Source organism: Monodon monoceros, unplaced genomic scaffold (assembly GCF_005190385.1).
Source record: "Monodon monoceros isolate NGI ecotype Baffin Bay Population unplaced genomic scaffold, NGI_Narwhal_1 Super_Scaffold_7, whole genome shotgun sequence".
NCBI classification, from domain to species: domain Eukaryota; kingdom Metazoa; phylum Chordata; class Mammalia; order Artiodactyla; family Monodontidae; genus Monodon; species Monodon monoceros.
The window spans coordinates 9863971-9888884 of NW_021703784.1; the positions used below are offsets into that span (position 1 = coordinate 9863971).

General features: G+C 41.6%; 1 protein-coding gene across 1 annotated transcript in view; it reads right to left on the bottom strand.

The window, feature by feature from the left end:
* LOC114886860 (cytotoxic and regulatory T-cell molecule-like) overlaps window positions 1-24914 on the bottom strand; it is a 26924-nt gene continuing 2010 nt past the window's right edge. The window contains exons 2-7 of the mRNA XM_029207929.1: window positions 22120-22228; window positions 7540-7686; window positions 5160-5312; window positions 3289-3426; window positions 1894-2055; window positions 1-34 (exon numbers count right to left, since the gene is read on the bottom strand). Coding sequence (XP_029063762.1) covers window positions 12-34; window positions 1894-2055; window positions 3289-3426; window positions 5160-5312; window positions 7540-7686; window positions 22120-22228 — 732 coding nt within the window. The 3' untranslated portion in view covers window positions 1-11. The remainder of the gene's footprint in view (window positions 35-1893; window positions 2056-3288; window positions 3427-5159; window positions 5313-7539; window positions 7687-22119; window positions 22229-24914) is intronic.

Sequence of the window (24914 nt, forward strand, 5' to 3'; positions counted from 1 at the left end):
TCTGTGAACACTTACTGGGGATCTGGCAGTGGTGCTAAATAATTGACAATCAGATCATAAATAAAAGTCAAGTTTTAGCCTGTTATTATTATTAGAAACATTTTATGGCTATGATTTTTAGTCCTATAGAAAACTATGGCCATCAAGGAGGGGAAACTGTGATTTCCCCTTCAGCAGTAATTTTTGTAGATGGCTTGAACAATTGCTGACAAGTAAAAATATGCTTTTTTGATATTGTTGATTCTTTTATTTAAAATCCGAAAGTCTTTCAGAAGCATTTAGATAAATAAAGCCTCATTTTCTCTTTGGCGACCCTCTCACATTCCCCACATGCTCCCTTGCACTGATGGGGGTGGAGGTTGGGGACCGGAATGAATGACAAAGAGGAAGGAGGGACTTCCCTGGAGGTCAGGTGGTTAAGACTCCGCCTTCCAATGCAGGGGGTGCAGGTTCAATCCCTGGTCTGGGAGCTAAGATCCCACATGCCTCACAGCCAAAAAACCAAAACATAAAACAGAAGCAATATTGTAACAAATTCAATAAAGACTAAAAATGGTCCACAGTAAAAAAAAAAAAACCAAAAAAAACTTAAAAGAACCCCCAAAAACAAAGAGGTAGGAATATTTGCGTCAGGTTACAGTACAGTCTGGTCTGTGGGTACTTGAGTCTTCTAAACCCAGCTTCCTCAAGACCTGCTTTTGGTTTGATGAGAAAGTGAATGGTTGCGAGCACGGGGTAGTGAGCGAGGAGCTGTTCGCCACAGCGCCAGCGCCCACAGAGCAGCGTGACAGTTTTCCCACAGAGAGGTTCTCGTTAACAAGTGCCTTTCCTCATTGGTTAGTTCATTTGATAAAGAGCTTTTTCAACAAATGCACTGTCACCCAACAGCTTCCTCCTTCACTAGTGTGAGTGAATTCTTATCCTCCAGGAATCTCTTTTCTCACTAAGAAGAACTTTTATAAAGTAATGAAGGTCAGACTCTTATTAATGATAGATGTGTGATTCATGCTTCTTTTCTTTTTTTTAAAGATTTTTTTGATGTGGACCATTTTTAAAGTCTTTACTGAATTTGCTTCTGTTTTATGTTTTGGTTTTTTGGCTGTGAGGCATGTGGGATTTCAGGTCCCCGACCAGGGATCGAGCCCGTGCCCCCTGCATTGGAAGGCGAAGTCTTAACCACGGGACCGCCAGGGAAGTTCCCATGCTGCTTCTTATAGGATACTTCTTGGCTCAAAAAGTTTTATATAGTTTTTAAATTACTTCTTAAACTTTTGGTGAAGGAATCAGAGAAGAGGAATTCTGAAAATGGAGGCAACTCCTCTTCACATTTAATGTTTGATGTTTTTTTCTTTTTATTATTCTTATTTTTTGGTGCTCTGCTCAGAATATTAACATGGGTAAACTGAAATCTCCAAAACGGTTGTAACGAAATAACTAAAGCATAATCATGACTTAATGTGACTACGTGAGTGTTATATTAACATAAAATGATATTGACAAGTTTAGATTTATTTCAGTTAGTATTGTCTTCTTTTGGGTTAAGTACAGAGAGGTAGTATGCTTCACATGATCTCTCCAAACACATGACTGCAATAAAACTGTTTAAGGTCAAGTTATGCCAGCTGTCATGATCAAAAAGCGACCATGACACTGTTTGCATGTGGCACTCTGCTAGGCTTTCTGCACAACGGGGGTTCCTCTCAGTGTTGGAACAGTTGCAACCCTGTTGGCTAGCGGGAGACATTTCAATCATGAAAGGAATTTGCTATTAAAGAAAGCTTTGTTGACCTGAGCTCACTCTGAAGGACTTTTCCTAACCCATTTAATTTTGTTTGATAGTGTAATATAAAGGTAAATTTAAAATAATTAAAGACAGTCATTGGTGGTTCTTACCCAAACCTTCAAACCGGAAAGGGGCTACCAGTTTTCTTCCTTGCAGGCCTTTGTGTCGGACGATGCAGCTCGCTGTTGAGTTTTTGCCATATGTGTGGACTCTGAGTGTGCTGGTGCTATTACACTTCTTCCCATCAGTTTCATATTCATGGTGGGTTTCACCTATGGAGCAATTTAAAGAGGCGTGTGAGGTTGTGGCTGTTTAATGCTGTTGGACGTGTTTGCGTCTCTGAGAGACCAATGGCCTTGACATCTTGGCAAACCTGTTAGACTTCTAACCTCACTCTAACATCCCCCAGCTGCCTGGGACATGCTTGACCCTAGTCCCAAAGAGAAGCAGATGAACAAGAGTGGATAAGTTTCTATAAACCCTGCACTACTGGAAAAAAAAAAAATCCAAAGTTTATCATGTTTACACGGGAAAAGCCTAACGTTGTGAAACACAAAGACCCAAGACCTTACTCAAGTTGAATGAATAAGGCAAATTAAAGGAGAGGTCCAGAATTGGCACTGGACTGAATCTATGGTTACATAAAATCGAATGGAATGTCTGTTGAAATGTAAACAAACTAGAAATAGTTCCCAAGCACCACAGTTGGTTTTCCTGCTTCAGTTAAAAGGCTGAAAGCTTAGATTCTCTGTTACCAAAATATTTTTGTCTGTCGTGGGCAGTATGACATAGTACTCCACGGTATAAGCAAGTTCATATATGTTCCAATTACATGTATTATGTTAAATGTATTTTTATTTATTTATTTATTTTTGGCTGCGTTGGGTCTTTGTTGATGCACGCAGGCTTTCTCTAGATGTGGCGAGCGGGGGCTACTCTTGGTTACAGTGCGCTTCTCTTGCTGCAGAGCACGGGCTCTAGGGCATGCAGGCTTCAGTAGTTGTGGCTCGCGGGCTCTAGAGCACAGGCTCAGTAGTTGTGGCGCACGGGCTTAGTTGCTCCACGGCACGTGGGATCTTCCCAGACCAGGGCTCGAACCCATGTCCCCAGCACTGGCAGGTGGATTCTTAACCACTTCGCCACCACGGAAGTCCCTGTTAAATCGTATTTTTAATTTTATGCCTGCTACAAAGTTTATGCTCAGAGGTAATAGCTATATTGTACCTTTTATTTTATGAAATGTTATGAAGCCATAATAAATATTACATTTTAGGTTTCTACCTTGTTTTAAACAAAAACATGTAACCATGTTATTTGTGTAGAGGCTTTCAAGAGTAAGGCATGGTATTGATTGGTTAGTAAGGATAATTTGTCTTGAAACAACTGATGAAATATTGAATGGTGGCCCCTTCTGCCACCAGAGGGTGCCAGAACCTTGAAAAATTCCTTAGGCACATAAACGGGGAGGAAAACAAAGGAGGAAAGAGAGCCATTTCTTCACTTACCTTGGAGCTCCATGTCATCCCCTAAGAGCCAGGTTATCCGTGGAGGGGGCTTACTTCTCACAGTGGAGCATTTCAGTAGGACATGTTCTCCATTTTGCATTCTAACGGAAACTTCCAAGGTTGGCATGACAGGAGTTGCTAGAAGAAAATTGATTTTTCTTTGCTTAATTAGCTGGTCTATAGATATCAGCAAAGCACAGAGCCTAATAATCTACAGGGATCATTGCAGGGGATGGGGTCTAAATAATGGGCGTATTTTTTTACTTGACCTTTCTCAGAATATAGTTAAAGGGCTTTTAGGTACTTGGAAAGCTACTCTGGCTGTAATCAGAATGTTTGTCGTCCAGTGTGTGATTAGTCTCTAGAAATTCCCAGGCAGACTTTGTTACAACAGTAATTATTAAACATCATATATGAATGTATTTGGCTGGTAGAACACTAAGTGAGGAATAGAGGCTTGAATTCTAGTCCTGTCTCTGTCACCAGCTATTGTAAGCGCTTGGGTAAATCCCACAACTTCTTGGTCTATCAGTTTCCTTGTCTGTGACATGACTGGTTTATGGTCTCGTTGTTTCAGGTCTAAACTTTCATGAGTCTAGGACTCACCTCAACGTACGTTACCTCTGTCCCCTCCTAGCATCAAAGATGCATTTCTCTTTTAAAGGGCCCACCGGCCCTTTTTCTTTCTACTCCTGTCTTGGAAATCCTTTTCAGTTAGGCTTAATTCTTCCTCTTCCCTGGTCCAGAACTGCACTCTTTCATGTTGATTTACTCATCCATCCGCCATTGAGACATTATGAGGTCAGTTCCAAGTATGCACTAGATGCCTTAGATGCTAGCAATGCAAATAAGGAAAAGGTAAGGCCCGCCAAGGAGCTATAGTCTGGCGATGGGCTCAGCCCCTAACTTGTTAATTGAAAGGCCAAGTGCTAAGTGCAATGATAGTGGTAGGCACGGGGTGTTATGAGAGCTCAGTAGGGCACACAGTCAGTCTGAGCCCGAGTGGTATTTGGGGTGGCCAGTAAGGTGGGGAGAAGGTGATCCCTAAGCTGAGTCACATTGGTTCTCAAAACCCCTAGGGAGCCACTCCTTCCTAGAGACTTAGTCAACATGCCTTTACTTTACGGCAGGTACCACACTCTAATAATTCAAGAAGAGAAGTCTAAGAAATTCTTTGTGTGATATGTGGATTTATGTTATTTAGAGAGCAATAAAAAGCAACGTTTTTAATTGATCTGTTCTGCCACGAAAAGCAAAAAGGTAAAGATAGTGAGACTTACGCTGAACACAGCTGACCATCTGCAGAACTGAGCAAGTTCCAACCCATCGAGAGCTGTCCCTTCCTATCCGTGCCTCCCAATCTCACACCCACCCACCCGCAGCAGAAGAGAGGAACTTGTTTTGTAGAGGATGTGAGCTGATTGTCCAGTGCAGTTACATCTGAACTCATGCCATCTTAGGATATGCTGTCAGAAGTTTCTGCTTGATGTCCGTATGTGTTTTGTGCCTTCCTAAACTAGTGTGCAAACTCCTTGTGGGCAGACATTGTGCCTAATTATCTTTGATTCTCTGCAGACTAGCACAGCGCCTGACACAGAGTCGCGGCTCATCCAGTACTAGTTTTCTTTCCTTTTAGTTCCCTGCAGAGAAAATTTAGTTGATGCCAAAGACAGATTTCACAAATTCACATTTTAGTCTGGGGCTTGCCACTCAAAATGCTGTTTTCCTTTCAACAAAAGGTGGCAAAGGCGCCCAGGAAATGCCTTGCTCTAGGCAACATTTTTTAACTAAAATATTAAGTTTTAAAATGATGTATCACGTTCCTAAGTATATTGTTCCCAGGCTGGGTTTACTGGCATTCGGACACCTACCTAACACGATCACTTTCACTTCCTTTGTTCTCACGGAGTTGCCGTAATGCAGACACTTGTACACGCCTTCATCTTGCTGTGTTACATTCAGTACCCTGATGGAGAGCTGATTGGAGGAGTAATGAAGAAGCTGGTATTTGGAATTTTTTAAACCTGTACAAGAGGGGAAAAGAGCTATTATGAGGAGAGAGATCAGATGAATGCAGACTCTCAGTGGATTGATTATTCAGAGAAATAGCTTTTGATTTTCACACTTTAAAGGAACAAATGTCCCATCTTCAACTGAGCTGCTTTCCAAATTCTGGTGTTGCCAGCTGGAGGCCTTGAATAGTTCGAAGTTAGTTTAGGAAATGAAATATTTTGATTCTAGGATCTGTGAAATAAGCAATTTGCTTTATTTGTGCTCGTAGGAAATTAAGAGCCCTGTGCTGGCAAAGGGTTCAGGTTGCAGGAGGATATTAAATAATTTTTTTTTTTTACATTGTGGAAAACGCCCCACTAGGATTTATGTCTTTGAAATCTGATTCATTTGTGATTGTCTTGTCACAGTGTATGTGAAGAATGGAAAATAAATGCACTGATATTCATTGCTCCAGCTAGGTGCTTGTTATTTTTAATTTTTAAAAGTTCATTATTATTTGAAGTTTCCCAAAGATGATGACTTAGTCCTTCCAAATGTTTAAGGAATCGCCAAAACAAACAAACAAACAAACAAACCCCAACATAAGATCCCCCACAGCTCCAGAAAGTTCTAGCCAATAGCAAGTGTTCCTTTTGATTCTACCTTGACCTGGGATTTGCATCTCAGGTCAAAGGTCGCTTAGCAAATCAGAGGCTCCTTAAATGAATGGCTTTATTTGCTTCTTTTTTCTAATGTTAAGATTTATAATGTGAACCAGCCTAAAATAGTTAAATTGTGAATGGCTGACCAAGGAAGGTTGTCTCTCATCTGGAATAATTGCTGTGTGTCCTGGGACACGATGTTACCTGAGCTGGGATTCAGGTGCTTTCAGTATCAGCACTATGGACATTTGAGTCCATAATTCTTTGTCGGGAGGGGAGACTACACTGTGCGTTATGAGATGTTTAGCAGCATCCCTGCTCACTAGAGTCCAGATCCCCTTGCCTCTCCCTAGTTATAACAACCAAAGCTATCTCCAGACATTTCCAAATGTCCCCCAGAGGGCAAAAAGTACCCTTGGTTGAGAACCACCAAGCTAGATCAAGGCATCCTGTTGCCGAAATTTGAGAACGTCCGTCTTCTCCCAGTTTACCCAAAACAAAGCAATGGAAAGCATGATTTAACAGAATTCTCTCTACTTAAATTTTCCTCTCAGAACTTTTAACAATTAATATCTACTTATTCTTTCGGAATCTAGTTGATTTAGAAAATAATATAGTTCTTTTACATTGAACCTGTCAATATTTAGTAACATTTTCAAAGCACATCAAATTTTTTTTAGAGGCTCTGCTTTTATAAAGCAGAATGAAATTTGCTGTGTTGGAGACTTTTCCAAACATTTGACAGTTAGGAGTATTAAATGGAGATATAAAATGGTCTCATAAAGGGGAGGGTTTCATAAAATCCTGCCCAAAGAGATGAACTAAATAGACTATAATAGACTATTAAAAAAAAGTAACAACATGAGGTGACAGATCCTAGCTAGACTTATTGTGGTATCATTTTCCAATGTATACATATATCAAATCATTATGTTGTACACATTAAACTAATACAATGTTGTATGTCAATTATATCTTAATAAAATTGGGGGAAAAAAGAGTCCTCTTCCATCTCAGGCATCTAAGACTCAATGTGTATTTCTGAGAGAGGAAGATTGCCCTCCTTTTCAAAGTAATACGTCTTGTCAGTTCCTATCGCCTAGTGATCTAAAGGTTTTGTTAAGACCAACAAGAGAAGGGGAGCCATCTGGAAGGGGCTTTGAGATGTGGCTTTGGATTGCTCAGATGGAAAACAAAGCAGCTGGCTCCAGATGCGGGGTGATGTGTTGGCTGCCTGAGGACCAAGGGCCCCCAGTCTGTCAGTCTGCTACCCGTCTGTCATCATGCTGTTGGTGGTTTTCATGGTCGCTGAGAGTCAGAAAGTGACATGGGGGTGAGGGGAGTTGATGGAAACGTACTCTGTCATTTGAGCCCCCTTTAACCAACCATTTTGGTGGGGTTTCCATTTCAGACTTCCTGTCAGTAAAAGCAGCCACCTGTGAAATAATAAGCTTCTGGCTGCTATTTACATGTCACAGTGGGTAGAGCCAAGCCCACCGTTTGGGTGACTCATGGCCGCTTTCTGTCCCACCAACCTGTCTGTCTGGAAAATCCCTCAGGTTGAGGCCTGGTGGTGATTTACTTTTCCTTCACTTACCGGAATGCTCACTGAAGAAAATGGTGAAGCCCGATGGGGCCAGCCACTGCAGGGAGGTGGTCGCAGCCTGAGAAATGACACACTTTAGAGTGAGTGTCTGGCCTTCCTCCACGGTGACGGCTTCCACGTGGTTGGCCTGAAAGGCCTCTGCAGAGGAAGAGAATCGGGGACAGTCAGAGCTGGCACGGGCCACGCCACTCCTGAGCTGAGGCAGGGGTTTAGACTCAATGCAACCTCATTCATTATTTGGTTATTTACTACACATTTCTTAGAGAAACAAAACGTAAGTCAACACCAAACAATGCGAGGAAGGGTGGGAATGCAGGGTGCAGGGGCAGTAAATATGTCTCTCGAAAGAGGTCTGAATGAAGGGGTGGGTTTTGATGGGAAGAAAGTTGAATGTCTATTAGGCATTTGCCTGCCATATGCCGGGAATTGTGTCTTCCATGTTACCGATATTTAACATAACTTTCAAACTAACCCTCTAGAGGAAGAATTATTTTGCTCACTTGACGATGAGGGAGTAGAGGCTCAAGGTCATAGAGGTCCTGGGCCTGGCATCTGTGCCCACGTGTGCAGGCTTGCAAGCCCATGCTCACGTAACTAGGTCAGACTACCTAAGTGATGAGATCCCGGAAAACTCAGCCTTTCTGGACTCTGTTTATAAAACAGGCGACTTGTGTCTTCAAGTACAAATTGGGGGTCTTGGATTCTAAGAAAGAATGTTATTTCCCATCGGGCTCTTGCGAATTATGGAGCTGCCCATCACGGTGAGTAGGTACGCCCCACCCGCAGAAGGGCTTCTCCACCAGAGGGAAGATGTTCTCAGATCTCTTCCGATTTAATATTCCACAGCAGCGCTTTCCCCAGGCAAACGTGAGAGTCTAATTTCCCCAAATCACAATCCCCAGAGAATGAGAAACAATTGGTTCTAAGCAGCTACACAGTTATCCTCCCAAAAAAGAAACTGATAGAAAAATAAATTGGCTTTACTGCCGATTTGGCACATTTATTGCCATTTGTTATTTCTTCAAGTTTTAAATTTAAAAAAAATTTTTTTCCTGAGGACGAGACAATTCTTATCAGTGAAAGTACCAAACACTTCCATAAACAGAAGAATACTGTGGGGTTATAAAATATGAACAGCAAATGCAGTGAGTTTTACTGCATCATCTTAAACCTTAAAAAAAAAAAGAAATTAAAAAAGAGAAGCAAGAAGGGAGTTTATTTCCTTGTGATAAATTTCAAATATTAGGAAAAGCGCTTTGGAGAGCTCTGGAAATTAACTGGTGCAGACTTTTTAGTTTGTTCCATTCCTCGGTCATTAATTTCAACCTAGCCTCTGGCAATAAGAGCCCAGAATTACTGTATTGTATTCATATTGACTTTCATGGGAAAACAGTTTGTTTGAGTCAGAAGGGAAAACCACTCATATCATCAGCCAATACAGCGATGAACAAGGAATCAATAAAAAGAGATTATTTTCAAAAAAGCATTGAGTCATAGGCCAGAATCCTGCTTAGGCAGGTCATTTGGAAATATTCTCATCTATAAAATCAACCTATAATCGAGTAATAAGGCTAATGTTAGTAGAGATGCTTTGAAATGACAATGGAGTTTCTTCCAAGGTTAAGCAGCTTTTGAACCAAGAATTTGAATCTAGACCTAACTTGCATTGCTTTGTTCCATTATGATTCTTGCTTTACTCTCTAGTTCTCATGCATTATCTTGCTTCCCACAAACAGATTGAAGTTTCAAGAGGGCAATAACTATGTTTTCTATTTCTCTAAAATTCATTCCTTATAGAAACTATCACAGCGTGAGCTTGGAAAGTAATGGTTTAATGCCAGCTTTCATGATGACACTATAATTTAGCAGGCAATGGATAGATATCTATGCTCTCCTATTGTTAGTAAGAAAACTGAGAGGCAGGAGGGAAGTTACTACATAAATAAATGATAGAATAAAAACTAGTGTTAAGCAACATCCCCTGATTTCATCCTTCGGGCCAGAAATTGACACTGAGAAGTTTTGCCCATGTTCTTACCTTTGGTAAAATGATTGTCTAGACAGGAAGCCCACATTTGGGGAGAAGGGAGTGGCGAGAGTTGTCTGCTGCCTGTTTATGAATAAATGTTTCCCATTTTAAAGGTGTATATCATCCTTGTCTTTTTCTTGGGATGCATGCTTATGAATTAAATAATGTCATTTGATTCTCACAGTGTCTTAAAAATTGTCCTAAAAGGTAGTATGGCTTTTTAGCATATGCTAAAGAAGTTTATCTCCCGAGATGAGTGTTTGCTCTTGCCTTTGAGAGTTCAGGATCAGGTTGCTGACCACAAGAATCGGTGCCTGAGTTCCAGATTGAAAGGGCTGTGTTTGAGGTATAGAACACTGTCGTTTCCTCTACTCTTGGCTCCTGGCCTTGCTTTTGGCTTTATAAGCCTAATTATCTTGCAGTGCTGTCATGTAGACCCCGTGTTTGATTCAGAGACAGGAAATCCTTGTAGAAAGGAAGACTAGCCCAGTGAGAAGCCACTGAGCCATATTGCTTCAGTGGTAGTGCTTAAAAATATTGTCTAATGTGTCTAAGTCACGTCAAAGGGTAGAAGAGGACCACAGTGGGTACCTAAGTTTTGATGGCACGTCTTGTAAGAAAGAAGTTCCCCATGACTCTTTTGTTGCCATTGAAAACTACAGTGGAACTCGTCTTTAAAATCTTTCTTCACCTAAGTTTAGAGTCAAACTTTCACCTTCTTTGTCAGAGGGATGGGGTGAGGGGTATCTTCTTTGCTCACCACTTCCTCCCCTACAGGTTCTAAAGACATGTATATCCTTATTCACCCTTAGGCTTTCTAGTGTAGACCCTGAGTGCCCTGTGCCTACTTGCTAGTTCTCCCTGTCTGGGCTTCAGACTTCTCACCCACAAACGAGCCCGACGTGACTCCCAAATGCTGGACATACAGAGCTTGACAATGAATCTCTGTGATGTCTCTCCTGGAAGGTCACCACTCACTGCTGGTACGTCATGTTTACTGAGTGGATTATTGACTGCTGGGCTTGGTCATTATCTCCACGACCGGGTTTATCCATCCATGCACAGCCATGTGTTACGAGGCCGCTAGTTAAGTCTGGAGCTATAGACTGTGACTGTGTGACTGATTTATACATGGAAAGGGAACCTGTGACCTTCACCATCATCTCCAACCCCCACCGCGTGAACCAGTTGTCCTATGAGTGGAATCGCTTCGCGCCAAAGTACGCGTGACCGACCCTTAAGCTGAAGGGCAAGCAGCAGCCACAGCTACCTACCAAAGCACCCGTAGATAAAACCTGTGCAGTTCCTAAGAGTCCTTGGTTTTTCCGAAGGTTTGGGGAGTTGCAGTGTGTCCACCCTACTCTAGGTCATCATGGCAGACTGAAGAAAGAGTAAGATATTCTTTCTTTTTCTTAGTAGCCCAATTATTATTGCATGCAATAACTTTTAAAACTCCAGAAGAGAACCAGTCTGTCCTGCAGGGACCCCGAATTCAACACGTCCGCTTGGAATTCATCATTTGTACTGTCCCTTGCGCTGCACACACACCAAACACAGACACACCACCTGCTCGGTTCTGGTAGTTCCCTGTACCCCTCGGTGTCATCCCAAGCCATTGCATGCCAGGTATCTGAAAGGCACCCCAGCGTCTTCCCTCTCCAAAACATCTCTTTAATCAATTCATTTCTCTTTTTTTCACTACTCTCACTGCCTCCATTGTTTCTTTCTTGGACCATTGCAATAACCTCCTTCTAGCCTCTACTCCCTCTAATTTATCAGCCTCGTCTGCTTCAGAATTACAGTTAAAATGTATAAATTTGATCGTTTGATTCCTTCATTAGCATATTTGCTACGGCTCCCACTGCCTGTAGGAATCAGGTCAAAATTCCAGATAACTTGACTCACATCTTTTCCTCCAGTCTCATTTGCCGATATTCCTTTCCAGACGCTCCATGCAAATGGCTACTTGCTGTTTCCAGAAAGTTCCAGGCTCAAGAAGATACTTTGCCTTTGTCCATGCTGTTCTCAGCCTGGAATGCCTTTCTTAGCTCCTTCAAGGCTCAAGTCAAATTACACCACTTTTGTCAAAGCTGCCCAAGCAGCCTTTAGCCTCTCCCTCCCCTCAGTAACCTCCTCTCTCCTCCAGATCCCCAAAGGCTTCCATTAAACTTCTCTTACAGCACTTCACACATTACCTTTTTGGTTACAAGTATGTCTCTGTGGATAGATTACAGACTCCTCATACAAAAGTTGTTTGCTAGTCATTCATTTTATATTCCCAGGGCCTAACACAAAGTAACATTTTAAGTATTTGTTCGATCAATGGCTAATCATGAGTAAATGTATCTACTCAGTAATAAACATTTTAATAGGATGCTCATTTGGTTATGTTAAATAATAAAGATGAGCTAGGTTAAAGCCAGAGACACACAGTGAGTTAATTCTCAAACCAGAGCTGTATTTGCTCGGCTCTTATGAGGTTAGCAGGCAAAATAGGCTTCGATTCAGGTCATTACAAAAAGGCATTATTATTATTCTTTAGATAGATTTGATAGAGAAAATTACGAGTGTGCCAATGAATCAGACTTTCTCAAAATCAAATGATTCCCAGTATAGCTTTAAAGAATCCGTCTCAACAGCATGTCAGTAAATGGATGACTCTTTCCGGGTCAAAGGAAGTATCAGGAGGACGCTACTCAACTTGCAACTGTTCTTTGTTTCCTGCATCCTCCTCTCCACTAAACAACCGGAACAGAGGGTGCAAATTGGTGGCTTTCCATCATCTGTAATATAGGTAAACGGGAAGAATTTGAAAGCTTCTCCATTCTTACTGTGTTTCCCCCACCCTAGGGGCTGCCAGTAGGCGCCTTGAAAAGAGGGCAGGCTCCAAGATTATGGGACTTTTTGGGGGGGGGGGGGCTATAAGTTTTTGGCACCCATAGAAGTTGTGCAGGGGAAGAAGGTGTAGTGATCTTCCCATAATTCAGTTAGCTAAAAGCAGCTGGTAATCTATGTTGCCCAAACTGCTGATTTGCTGCCTTTTTGCTGATAAGAAAGCCACGTGGTCAGCTCCTTTCCCGTTTGGGACTCTGATGGGCATGAGTAAGCTTAGGATAGAGTGGGCAGTTGGTTCCCAAATACCATTGAGCCTAGACGCCCTCTGGCTGGCCCTTTGGATGAGGGTTCCGTTTGGGATTTTTCAAGAATGAATCTTCCAAATTGTGTATATTATAGCTTTCAAATTTTTGATCCACATTAAGAAACACATTTTCTATCACAACCCAATACACACGCACTCACTGAAAACTTTCATGAGATAATGTGTGCTTTCCTGATATTTACATTGTCATTTACTAGCTGTGAAAACTTGGGCAGGTTGTCTAATTTCTTGTAACCTCAATTTTATCATATGTAAATTAGGGATACCTCCCTCAGTATTTTTGCTAGGATAAATGAAATAACATAAAGTACTCAGCACTGTGCACGATACAATAAATATACTTCTCCCCTTTCTTTATAAATAGTATTTGAATAATTTATATCCTAAAAGACTTATCTTAGGTTTACCTTAGGACATGATTATTGCAGTTTTTTATTTAAAACATGATTTCTGTGAGCTATTTTTATAAGGGAATAACTCGAGTCCTGAAAAAGTGAAGGTCAGTTAAAGGCTTTAAACTTTGGAATAATTGAAAGCATTCTAACTTTAGCCACCTAAATGTACTTTTTCTGAAGGTATTAGCTCTTCTTCAAGACACTTATTGAAGACACTATTATTTATTACAAAACTTGAATCTTTATTAAGTGCCTCAGGACGCAGGGACCAAAACAGAGGGCACTAATTGAAGTGTATAAGATAGGAAATTGAAGTACTATGTAAAAGAGGACATCTAGTTTTTAAAAATACTATTCTTCAGATGCAGTTCTGTGGTGAATGAAGATTTAGAAGGACAGCTGCTTTACTTAGAACATAACAATACATTCAATTTTGGAAACCAACATTCAACAAGCAAGCAACACTGTATATGTGTAATTTTCTTTGCTAGAAAATGATACAAGTTGCAATCAGAGATTCAGAGACAATACAGCCTGCCCCCACTTTTGGGTAGGAATAATTTGACCTGTGCTAAAAAGGTAACTGTGTCTTTCTTTAATGTTCAAAACACTACATTAGAATTAAGCATCAAAAAATCACATTTGAAAATTATAATGAAATGTAAAGTATAACTGACTCAAAAAATAAGCACAAAGTTTTCACGGGGATCATTATGATCTGAACGAATTAAGAGTTATATAGCACTTTGCCACTTTCAAAGTACTTTCACATTTGAAATTTGATCCTTATAACAATCTAGTTTGGTAGATCAAATATTGTTATCATCTTCATTTCAAGATGTGGAAACTGTTTCAGAGAAGTTAACTTATTTGGCTAAGGCTTATACAACAAGGAAGTTTTAAAAAATCCCAAAGAGATGCCCTTTCAACTGGTATACCCTTAAAAGAGCCAATAAGCTTGTTACACTTTGCCATAACACAGATTCCACAGAGACACACACTACAATGACGTTTCTAGACCCTGTAGCCACTGAACAAGAGATTCAATGAATCCAGTAACATCCCTCAGATATGTGATTTCGGTGTGGCATGGAAAGTGGCAGATTTACCTGAGCTGCTTCTGCAGTTGGTCCTCCGTGAGAGCAGTTGACTGACTGGTAGATAGATGTGCCCAAACATTAGGTCAACTGAACATCAAAAAACATGAGCTCTAAGTCCTTACCTTGTAAGGGGAACCAAGCCAGCAAGCTGCAAAGCCTCCACCACATTTTGTGCTGTGCTGCTGTCGCACTCTGTCAACTTCCTCTGGATTCTGAAATAAATAGAGCAGACTGGTTTCTTTTGAAAGGGGGAGGCAGTGGCTCTGTGACCTCATGTGTCTCACCTCCTCCATCCGCTCTGGAAGCCCCCCTCTTAGTTAGCTGCCCCCAAAATACCTCCCGGTGGAACATTTAGGGGACCACATGTGTCACCTCGATTGTGGAGAGGGGTGAGTGATGTGTTGGTGGCACAAATCTTTCTATTGCACGTGGGTAGTCCTGGTAAGTCAACTAGTTGCAGGGCTTTTGGGGAGAGGAGGGAGTGCAAGAGATATTAAAATGTTCCTGTGTAGTGACGTCACCTTGTTTTCACTTGTCTAGTTTATTAAACAATTAAAATTAGGCAATTTTTGCTGAACCCTTGTGAATATATTTCTAACTCTGGAAGCAATTTCTAATGGTTATCAGGGGGCAAAGTTCACTAAATCACAGATTTACTCATTTAAAAAATCTGTGTATCCATCCACCCACCCATCCACCCATCTGTCATTCATCCAGCATCCATCTCTTTATTTATCTAGCCATCTAGTATGCACCGCTCTAAGATATGATCAGATGTGAAAGATAAAGCCTTGTGTTTAAAGAGAATATGATCTTAGTGAGGGTGAGAGTATGCAAGTGAACAATTTTTGGTATTTAATTCTCATTTACTGGACAAATTGAGATAGACTTTATTTCATTTTTCTGGGGACATACAGCAAAATACAGGTAGACTTATGTTTAGAAAACAGAGGTTAGTCTGCAATGTTTAGAAAATTGTAAAGGAACTAATATTTACTGGTTCTAATTGAAATTAGCGTTAGTACTCTTAAATGTGTTGATAGTTTGGGTAGGGAACATTATATCCATCAAAAATGTCTTTCAAATATGTTAGCTATTTTAACAGGTAGAAAGAGAGTAAAAAACTGAGAGAAATATTGTCTCCTTGTAGAGTTTAGCAGGATATAATGTCCTCTTTCTCAAATTGAGGTTATAAATGCCTTGGGCCCCCAGCTAAAAAGCAGCAGATGGGTAGGATCCGCTCCAGATTGATTAAATAAGAATTTCACTGGAATGAGGAGCTACTGGTATGTCTAACAAGGTCTCCAGATATCAGAAGGCGAATGTGAGCAGCACTGATGGTGAGGGTTTTCTGGCATTGAAACCGTGAGATGTGAGAGGTAGCCCTGTCTCTGCTACCGGCTGGTGTGGCTATAGGGCCATAGAAGGTTCTCCATAAATGCTTCTTGAATATATTGATATGTATGGGAGCAGGGCATCAGTAGGTTGCATCGTACCATTTTTCAAAATAGAGAATTGAGGAGTTTGGTTGAGATGACACAGTGAGTTAGTGGCAGAACTGAGAATACAAACCAAGACTTCTGAGTATTTGGTCTGATTTCTCTTTTCTTCCCCATAAGATTCCCTCTAGGGACTTCAAGTTTTTATATTTAAGGCTCCAAGGCTGTCTAAGCATTTGATTTTCCTGCTAACGTCTTGTCCTTGCTTTAGAGTGACACTTGATCTGTCTGTACCCCCTTAAGAAAACCCAAGGAAAGTGCATATAAGGTGTCTCTGGGCCTCCCTTGGAAGGTGTGAACTAGCCTGTGGCTAGTTAATAGTTTCCCACGTTTGTTTTCACCTAGAAGAATACTGTTCCTTATAGAATTTTCTAATACTTCCTGTCAAAGCACATGAGGAAAAGGCTGTACTTTTCCTCTTGACACAATGGTGTCAGATGTGCCCTCATAAAGCCAGAAACATGTCTGGACTTAATTACTGGTTGATTTTTCAGATCTTGAGCTTATCATCTAGGTTGAATGTATGAGGAGGTAAAAAAAAATCACTTTGACAAGAAACAAAGGTAGAAGTGTCATCTTGGGAGTTCTCATTTTAAGCCAGTGGGAAAAAAATCTTGGACCCGGTCTGAACTAAATTCAGGTAGGGCCTGGAGAAGGGTCACTTTGCTTCTCTCTTTTCCAATAGTGGTTTTCTGTAATTTTCTATTTGGTAAAAATGTGGAGAAACAGGTGGAAGTAACAGAATGAATACAAGACTCAGGTGACCAGAGAATAAAACCTTCTGAGACGGACCTAAATTTACAGTGTAGTTTGTCCCGGATCTACTGATTTAATGTGGTTTTAGTGCAATATCTGTGAATCAAATGGTCTTTTGAGAATGGATTCGCATGAAATTTGCCGAGTGTTCGTTTCACCGTAGGCAGGTAGTCTTTCTCATTCTCTTTCAAAAACACAAATCTGATATGTTATTCTTCTGTTCAAAAACCTTTAGTGGTTCCCTTTTGCCTGAAGGTTATAGTGCAAACTCTTTAGCAGATCATTCAAGGCCAGTCACACCCTGGCCCCCATTTCAGCCTCCTTTCCCTCCATTCCCCATACTCATAGAAAATTCTTGTCCTATTTCAAGCATCCAGTACGTCTATATCGTCATGGTTCACACTGGGTTGTGGTTTGTACTGCCCTCTCTACCTAAAATAGCTTTCTCTTTCTGGGGTGATTCTAGTTGTCTTCTGAGGCCCAGATTGATTCGGCACTTCTCAGAGAGGAATAGTAACTAGTGATTAAGAATGTGGACTCTGGAACCAGTCTCTCTGGAATCAAAGCCTCGGTTTTCTCACCTGTGAAATGGGTAGAATGACAGTACCCACTCACATGGTTGATGTGGGAATTAAAGGACAAAGGATGCATAGTAAATACTCTATGAGTTAGCTGTTGCTATCCTTTAGTCTCCCAGAAAAAAATTCAGTTCTCCACTTTTCTTTGCCCCCATGATAATTTCTTTGTTTTTTTATCATACTAGCTGTTATTCTGATTTCTATTATATTTAGTTGAGTATCCATGTATCTCCCTTGCTAGCCTCTGAGCCCCCGAAAGAAGAGTTTGTTTCTTATTTAGTTTAGTGTTCCTGAAGCCTGGCACAGACCATTTCATAGTATAGTTTATTTTTTATTCTTCTTTTAAAAATTGAAATGTGGTTGATTTACAATGTTGTGTTAGTTTCTGGTATACAGCAAAGAGATATATATATATATATGGTACACATATGTATATATGTATACCTTTTCCAGATTCTTTTCCATTATAGGTTGTTACAAGATATTGAGCAGAGTTCCCTGTGCTATACAGTAGGTCCTTGTTGATTATTATTATTATTTTTTTTTTTTGTGGTACGTGGGCCTCTCACTGTTGTGGCCTCTCCTGTGGCTCACGGGCCCAGCTGCTCCGCGGCATGTGGGATCTTCCCGGACCGGGGCACGAACCCGTATCCCCTACATCGGCAGGCGGACTCTCAACCACTGCGCCACCAGGGAAGCCCTCTATTTTATATATAGTAGTCTGTATCTGTTAATCCCAAACTCCTAATTTATCCCTCCCCTCCCTTTCCCCTTTGGTAGCCATAAGCTGATTTTCTATGTCTGTGAATCTGTTTCTGTTTTGTAAATAAGTTCATTTGTATCACTCGTTTAGATTCCATATATAAGTGACATCATGTGATATTTGTCTTTCTCTGTCTGACTTGCTTCACTTCGTATGATAATCTCTAGGTTATCTGCTGCAAATGGCATTATTTCATTCTTTTTTTATCACTGAGTAATATTCCATTGTATGGATATATAATATCTTCTTTATCCATTCATCTGTTGATGAACATTTAGGTCAATTCCAAGTCTTGGCTATTGTAAATAGAGCTGCAATGAACATTGGGTGCATGTGTCTTTTTTAATTATGGTTTTCTCCGGATATATGCTCAGGAGTAGGATGGCAGGATAATGTGGTAGTTCTATTTTTAGTTTTTTAAGGAACCTCCATACTGTTCTCCATAGTGGCTGTATCAATTTACATTCCCAACAACAGTGCAAGAGGGTTCCCTTTTCTCCACACCCTCTCCAGCATTTATTGTTTGTAGAATTTTTGATGATGGCCATTCTGACTGGTGTGAGGTTACACCTCATCATAGTTTTGATGTGAGTTTCCCTAATAATTAGCAATCTTTTTTAAATTTACTGTTTAATTTTTAATTAATTATTAATTTTATTTATTTAATTTTTGGCTGCATTTGGGTCTTCATTGCTGTGCGTGGGCTTTCTCTAGTTGTGGCGAGTGGGGGCTACTCTTCGTTGTGGTGTGCGGGCTTTTCATTGTGGTGGCTTCTTGTTGCGGAGCACAGGCTCTAGGCGTGCGGGCTTCAGTGGTTGTGGTACGTGGGCTTAGTTGCTCTGCAGCATGTGGGATCTTCCTGGACCAGGGCTTGAACCTGTGTCTCCTGCATTGGCAGGTGGCTTCATAATCACTGTGCCACCAGGGAAGCCCCATAGTTAGTGATCTTGAGCATCTTTTCATGTGCCTGTTGTCCATCTGTATGTCTTCTTTAAAGAAATGTCTATTTAGGTCTTCTGCCCACGTTTTGAGTGGGTTGTTTGTTTTTTTGATATTGAACTGTATGAGCTATTTGTATATTTTGGAAAATAATCCCTTGTCAGTTGCACTGTTTGCAAATATTTTCTCCCATTCCATAGGTTGTCTTTCTTTTGGTTTCCTTTGCTATGCAAAGGAAAAAATTAAGTTTAATTAGGTCCCACTTTTTTTTTTTTAATTGGGGTATAGTTGTCTTACAATGTTGTGTACATTTCTACTGTACAGCGAAGTGGAGTCCCTGTGCTATACAGCAGGTTCTCATTAGTTATCTATCTTATACGTATTAGTGTATATATGTGTATATGTCTATCCCAGTCTCCCAATTCATCCCCCTTGTTTATTTTTGCCTTTATTGCCATTACTCTAGGAGATGGATCCAAAAAATATAGCTGTGATTATGTCAAAGAGTGTTTTGCCTATGTTTTCCTCTAAGATTTTTATAGTATCTGGTCTTACATTTAGGTATTTAACCCATTTTGAGTTGATTTTTGTATATGGTATTAGAGAATGTTCTAGTTTCATTCTTTTACATGTGGCTGTCCAGTTTTCCCAGCACCACTTACTGAAGAGACTGCCTTTTCTCCATTGTATATTCTTGCCTTCTTTGTCCTAGATTAATTGACCATAAGTGTGTAGGTTTATTTCTGGGCTTTCTATCCTGTTTCATTGATCCATGCATCTGCTTTTGTGCCAGTACCATACTGTTTTGATTACTATAGCTTTGTTGTTTAGTCTGAAGATCATGGTTATTTTTTAAAAATAGCTTTATTTAGATATAATTGACATAATGAATTGTCCATATTTAACATGTACAATTTGATAAATGTTGATATATGTATACACCCATGAAATCATCATTACAATCAAAATGGTGAACTATCCATTGCCCCCTAAAGTTTCCTCCTGACTACTGTAATCCTCTCCTTCCCTCTTTACCTTCCCTCTTCAAGCAACCACTGATCTACTTTCTGTCACTGTTCTTCCATTTGGCATGATTATTTTGAGGTTCATCTCAAAATAATTTGTCGAGGGTTTATTCCTTTCTATGGCTGGGTAGAAGCACATGATATGAATTTACCACAGTTTGTCTGCCCATTCACCTGTAGATGGACTTCTGGTTGTTTACCATAGGATAGGGTTAAATAATTGTTTATTAAATTGAATCAGCTGTAGCAAAACTTTAACTAAGGGGAACCTGGTGTGTTTCCACATCTACTTTTTGTGATAATCTCCTAATTCAGAGAAAAAGCTCAACGTTAGCAAGAGATGTTAAAGTAAATGCTGGTCCTTAGTTGGCACCTGGAGTGTACACTCAGGTGTGACACTCAGATTCTCTGTCCATCCCCCAGAGGCTGGGAGGCTGGGATGTGTCAGCAGCCTCCTTCTCTGAGAATTGCCTTCAGTGGGGAGAATCATTTTGCCCAAGTCACACCTCCTCCATGGGGCCCCTCCATGGGCCCCCTCGAGAGGGGCTGAAAGGTCCTGTGCCCTTGCCTCCAGGTGGAGCAGCTCTAAAGGGAAATGGTCCAGCTTCAGAGCTCCCCTTGGGATCAGGATTAGCTGAGACCTTTGTTGCCACAGCACCCCATTTCAGCAACTCTCTCCGCCCCATCTTGCTTCCTTCACAAGTGTTGTCCTGAGAGTGTGGCTATAAACTCCCACACACAAGTCTCCATCTCAGCATCTGTTCTCCAGGGAAACTGACCCACAACAGCACCTGAAATAGGTTGTCAAATGAGTGAGTGAATGAAAGAATGAATGAATTCTCCATCTGAGGTAGAAACACTGCTCTTTTTCTCTGAGCCTAGAAGGATGCTTGTCTTACAATTTTTTTCAGAGCATTAAAGATCTTACTTTATTATTTTTTTTTTTAAATTTTTATTTATTTATTTATTTATTTTTGGCTGTGTTGGGTCTTCGTTTCTGTGCGAGGGCTTTCTCCAGTTGTGGCGAGCGGGGGCCACTCTTCATCGCGGTGCACGGGCCTCTCACTGTCACGGCCTCTCCTGTTGCGGAGCACAGGCTCCAGACGCGCAAGCTCAGTAGTTGTGGCTCACGGGCCCGGTTGCTCTGCGGCATGTGGGATCTTCCCAGACCAGGGCTCGAACCCGTGTCTCCTGCATTGGCAGGCAGACCCCCAACCACTGCGCCACCAGGGAAGCCCAGATCTTACTTTAAATGGCCCTCTGGGAGATGATGAGTATATCTTATTCACCCATGGATGTGCTGTCAACTGGTTGCCAACCTTGAGAAATGTCACGGTAGTCCACTGGGCTCAGAAAGGACAAATGGTCCGTGGGGGAAATGCTGCAAGGCAGGCTCTGAGTGACATGCCCTTGTGGTTTTCATGGTCCTTCCCCCTCTCAACACCCCCACTTCAGCCTGCAGCCCACAGGGGGCTCAGCAGAGGAAGGGAGCAGTTTGTGCCTGCTTAGCAAGTGGAGGGAAAAGGTGAGGTCAGAGCATAGTGGTCAAGGAGTGACCTTCTACCTATTTTCTCATGGAAAAGTGTCTACTGACCACGTTGTATGTGGGAGGTCTCATAGCTGATAGCCCATTTGTCACTTTGATCTGGGTTTCATGAAATCCCCATGGTATGTTTTTGTACTCATAGGAGGTAGCATTTGATGGGGTCGTGGTGGTGGGACAGATTTGAGAGAAATAAACATCATCACCCTGATCAACCTAGGTTGTCAGGAAGAAAAAAAATTCTGAAAAGGAGATTTATCAAGTAGGTGAAAGATGGACTCTTTTAAGGGTCAGAAAGGATAGGGGATTTCCCCATGCAGAAAGAAGCCCCTGAGGTTTTTGTTGCAGTTACAAGAGGGGCCTAAACTTTCTTCTTGACCTTTCATGGCTCCTGTGAAGAATCTGTGACCTTTCCCAAAGCCAGGGCCAGAGGTGGCCTGGCCTGCATTTCCCAGCAGATGCAGGATGCCCAGTTCACACCTTGTCGGGATTCTCTGAGCACTGTTGTCGACTTACACAGAGTGGTTGGGGAGTTTGCAAACCAGAGCAGCAGCCTCTGTAACTAGTTATTGATTGAGAAAAGGGCTTCCTAGGAGCAGCAGAGCTCAGCGGGATGAATAAGGGGTGGTGGGGCAGACATACCCGGACTTGTCCACTGGGCCCTGTCACTAGCAGCCCTGTCGTCTGGAGAATACTTGTCTCTTGGTATCAGTGTCCTCATCTGTAAAATGGGAAGAATAATGACAGCATAAGGTGACTGGGAGGTATGAATCAAACACATTACCCATCGTGCCCAGCACGGCGGCACAACCAAGATCCTCCATAAATCTGCAGACCTCAGGGAGCTGGGGCTGCACCTTGTCCCCACAGGAACCACAGCTGGTGAGACGTTCCTGGAAAACGAAAGGGCCAGCTCACCTTTTGTTCTTAAGGCTTCTGCCTACAACCTAATCAAATGGATCATTCTGAAAACAGAACTCAAGTAAGAGCTGATTTCAGAAGGAAATTGTGGTTTGGGGGAAGGTACCGCAGAAAAGCGATCTCCAGCTTCAGATCTTAGCTCATAGATCTCCCAGGACAAGTGACTTCCCTTGGTGTCTTCATGTGCAAATGAGGGGGTTGGATGAGAGCAATTGTTTTCCAACTGTGTTCTGAAGAACCCATGTATCCCCCAGGTGCCTCAGGGTTCTTCGATATTTTCCTTAAAATTTCTTTCAAAAATATTTCAAACTGTTTGTCCAGGCTCTGGAACCAGGCTGACATGGCCGGGATCTTAGCTCCAACAAATCCAGCCATGTGACTTTGGGCAGGTTGTAGAATCTAAGACTCAGCTTCCTCTTTTGTAAATTGGGAATAATAATAGTATCTTTAAAATAGCGTTGTTGAGAAGATTAAAGAGGTTTACGAGATAAGCCCTCACTAAATGCTGGCTGTCATTTTGCCACCTACTGGACATTACCAGTCTCTTCATTTGTTATACAGTAGGAATGGTTTCTGTGCTGGACTCTGGGCTTAGAACAAAATCCAAATGCTTCACCGTGGTCCACAACAGAGGCCGGCAGACTTTTTTGGTAAAGCGCCAAGAAGTAAATATTTCAGGCTTTGAGGGTCTTGTGTCCTCTTGTATGTGATCACCTCTGCCCTTGTATGCAGGAAGCAGCTGTAAGCAATATGTCAATGAATGAGCATGGCCATGTGCCAATAAACTTTATTATAATTATAAAACTAAACTTAAAAAAACAAAAAAAACTTTATTATAGAGACTGGAATTTGGATTTCCTATAATTATTGAGTTGTGTCCTGACATAATCTTTTTTTTTAAATTGAAGTATAGCTGATTTACAGTGCTGTGACAAGCTCTGCTGTACAGCAAAGCGACTCAGTTTTACACATATAGACACATTCTCTTTTTAATACTCTTTTCCATTATGGTTTATCCCAGGAGACTGGATAGAGCTCCCTGTGCTATACAGTAGGACCTTATTGCTTATCCATTCTAAATGTAATAGTTTGCATCTACCAACCCCAAATTCCCAGTCCATCCCTCTCCCTCCCCTCCTCTCCCTTGGCAACCACAAGTCTGACCTCTATGTCTGTGAGTCTGTTTCTGTTTTGTAGATAGGTTCATTTGTGCCGTATTTTAGATTCCATATATGTGATACCATATGGTGTTTGTCTTTCTCTTTCTGAGTGACGTCACTTAGTATGATAATCTCTAGTTGCGTCCGTGTTGCTGCAAGTGGCAATATTTTGTTTATTTATGGCTGAGTAGTATTCCATTGTATATAGATATGTGCACCACATCTTCTTTATCCACTCATCCGTCGATGGACATTTAGGTTGTTTCCATGTTTTGGCTATTGTGAATAGTGCTAGTATGAACATAGGGGTGCTTGTATCTTTTTGCACAATATTCTTTTGTTTTTCGACCATTTAAAATTGTAAAAACGTCCTTAGCTTGTGGGCTGGACAAACACAGGGCTGTAGGCCAGATTCTGCAGAGCCCTGGTGTACAGGGCCCCGTGTTTCTGGGTCTGCCTTCCTCTCCTGCCTCATTTCCCCCCACTTCCTGCCATGCTCATGAAGGTTTAGCCCGCTGACCCCCTTTGTTCTAACCCTTAGCTCCTTCCCACGTGGGGGCTTTTGCACTCATTCTGTCTCCCCAGGAGCCTCCTCATTTAGCTCTTCACCACAACCAGTTTCTACTCAAGCCTCCACTGCTGGTTTCATTGCCACTGCTCAGGTACACCAAAGCTGGCCATCCCATCTCAAGTAGCGTCCCCTGCCCCGCATCCCTTCCAAATGTACTATCATATAACCCATTTTCCTCCTAAACAACATGGATCAACACCTGTAATTATTTTGTTTACTTGTGGATTCATTGTCTATCTCCCAAATTCACGAAAGCAGGAACCTTGTTTTTGTTTTTTTTTTTGCGGTACGCGGGCCTCTCACCGTTTTGGCCTCTCCCGTTGCGGAGCACAGGCTCTGGACGCGCAGGCCCAGCGGCCATGGCTCGCGGGCCCAGCCGCTCCACAGCATGTGGGATCTTCCCAGACCGGGGCACGAACCCGTGTCCCCTGCATCGGCAGGCGGACTCCCAACCACTGTGCCACCAGGGAAGCCCCGGGATCTTGCTTTTTGATTTGCCGCTGTACCTCCACCTGCCACCTGCTAGGAACGTAGCATTCAATCAGTGTTGTAGAATGAAGGATAAGTCCACAACCTTAGGATCTTAGTATCTTAATTTCTCTCCTACGAGTTAATAATACCTGATCTCCTTACCTTGAAAACTTGTTTTGAAGATCAAATGAGAATGTGCTTTTAAAACTATAAACAATTATACTTGGGGAAGGTGGTAAAATCATTAGGGCAGCCTCTTAGACAAATCACAGAATTCAACAAACACCCCAACTTTTACCATTCTCTTACTACAGAAGCTAAATTATGGGGCAAATAGTAAAGTGACACCAGTATGAATGAGGCTGTTTTATTCCTTGTCCCTGATATTCCCCATAGACAAGAGGAATGGCTAGATGAGTGATTTTATCTTGGCCTTAGCAAAAGCGATTTAGTTAT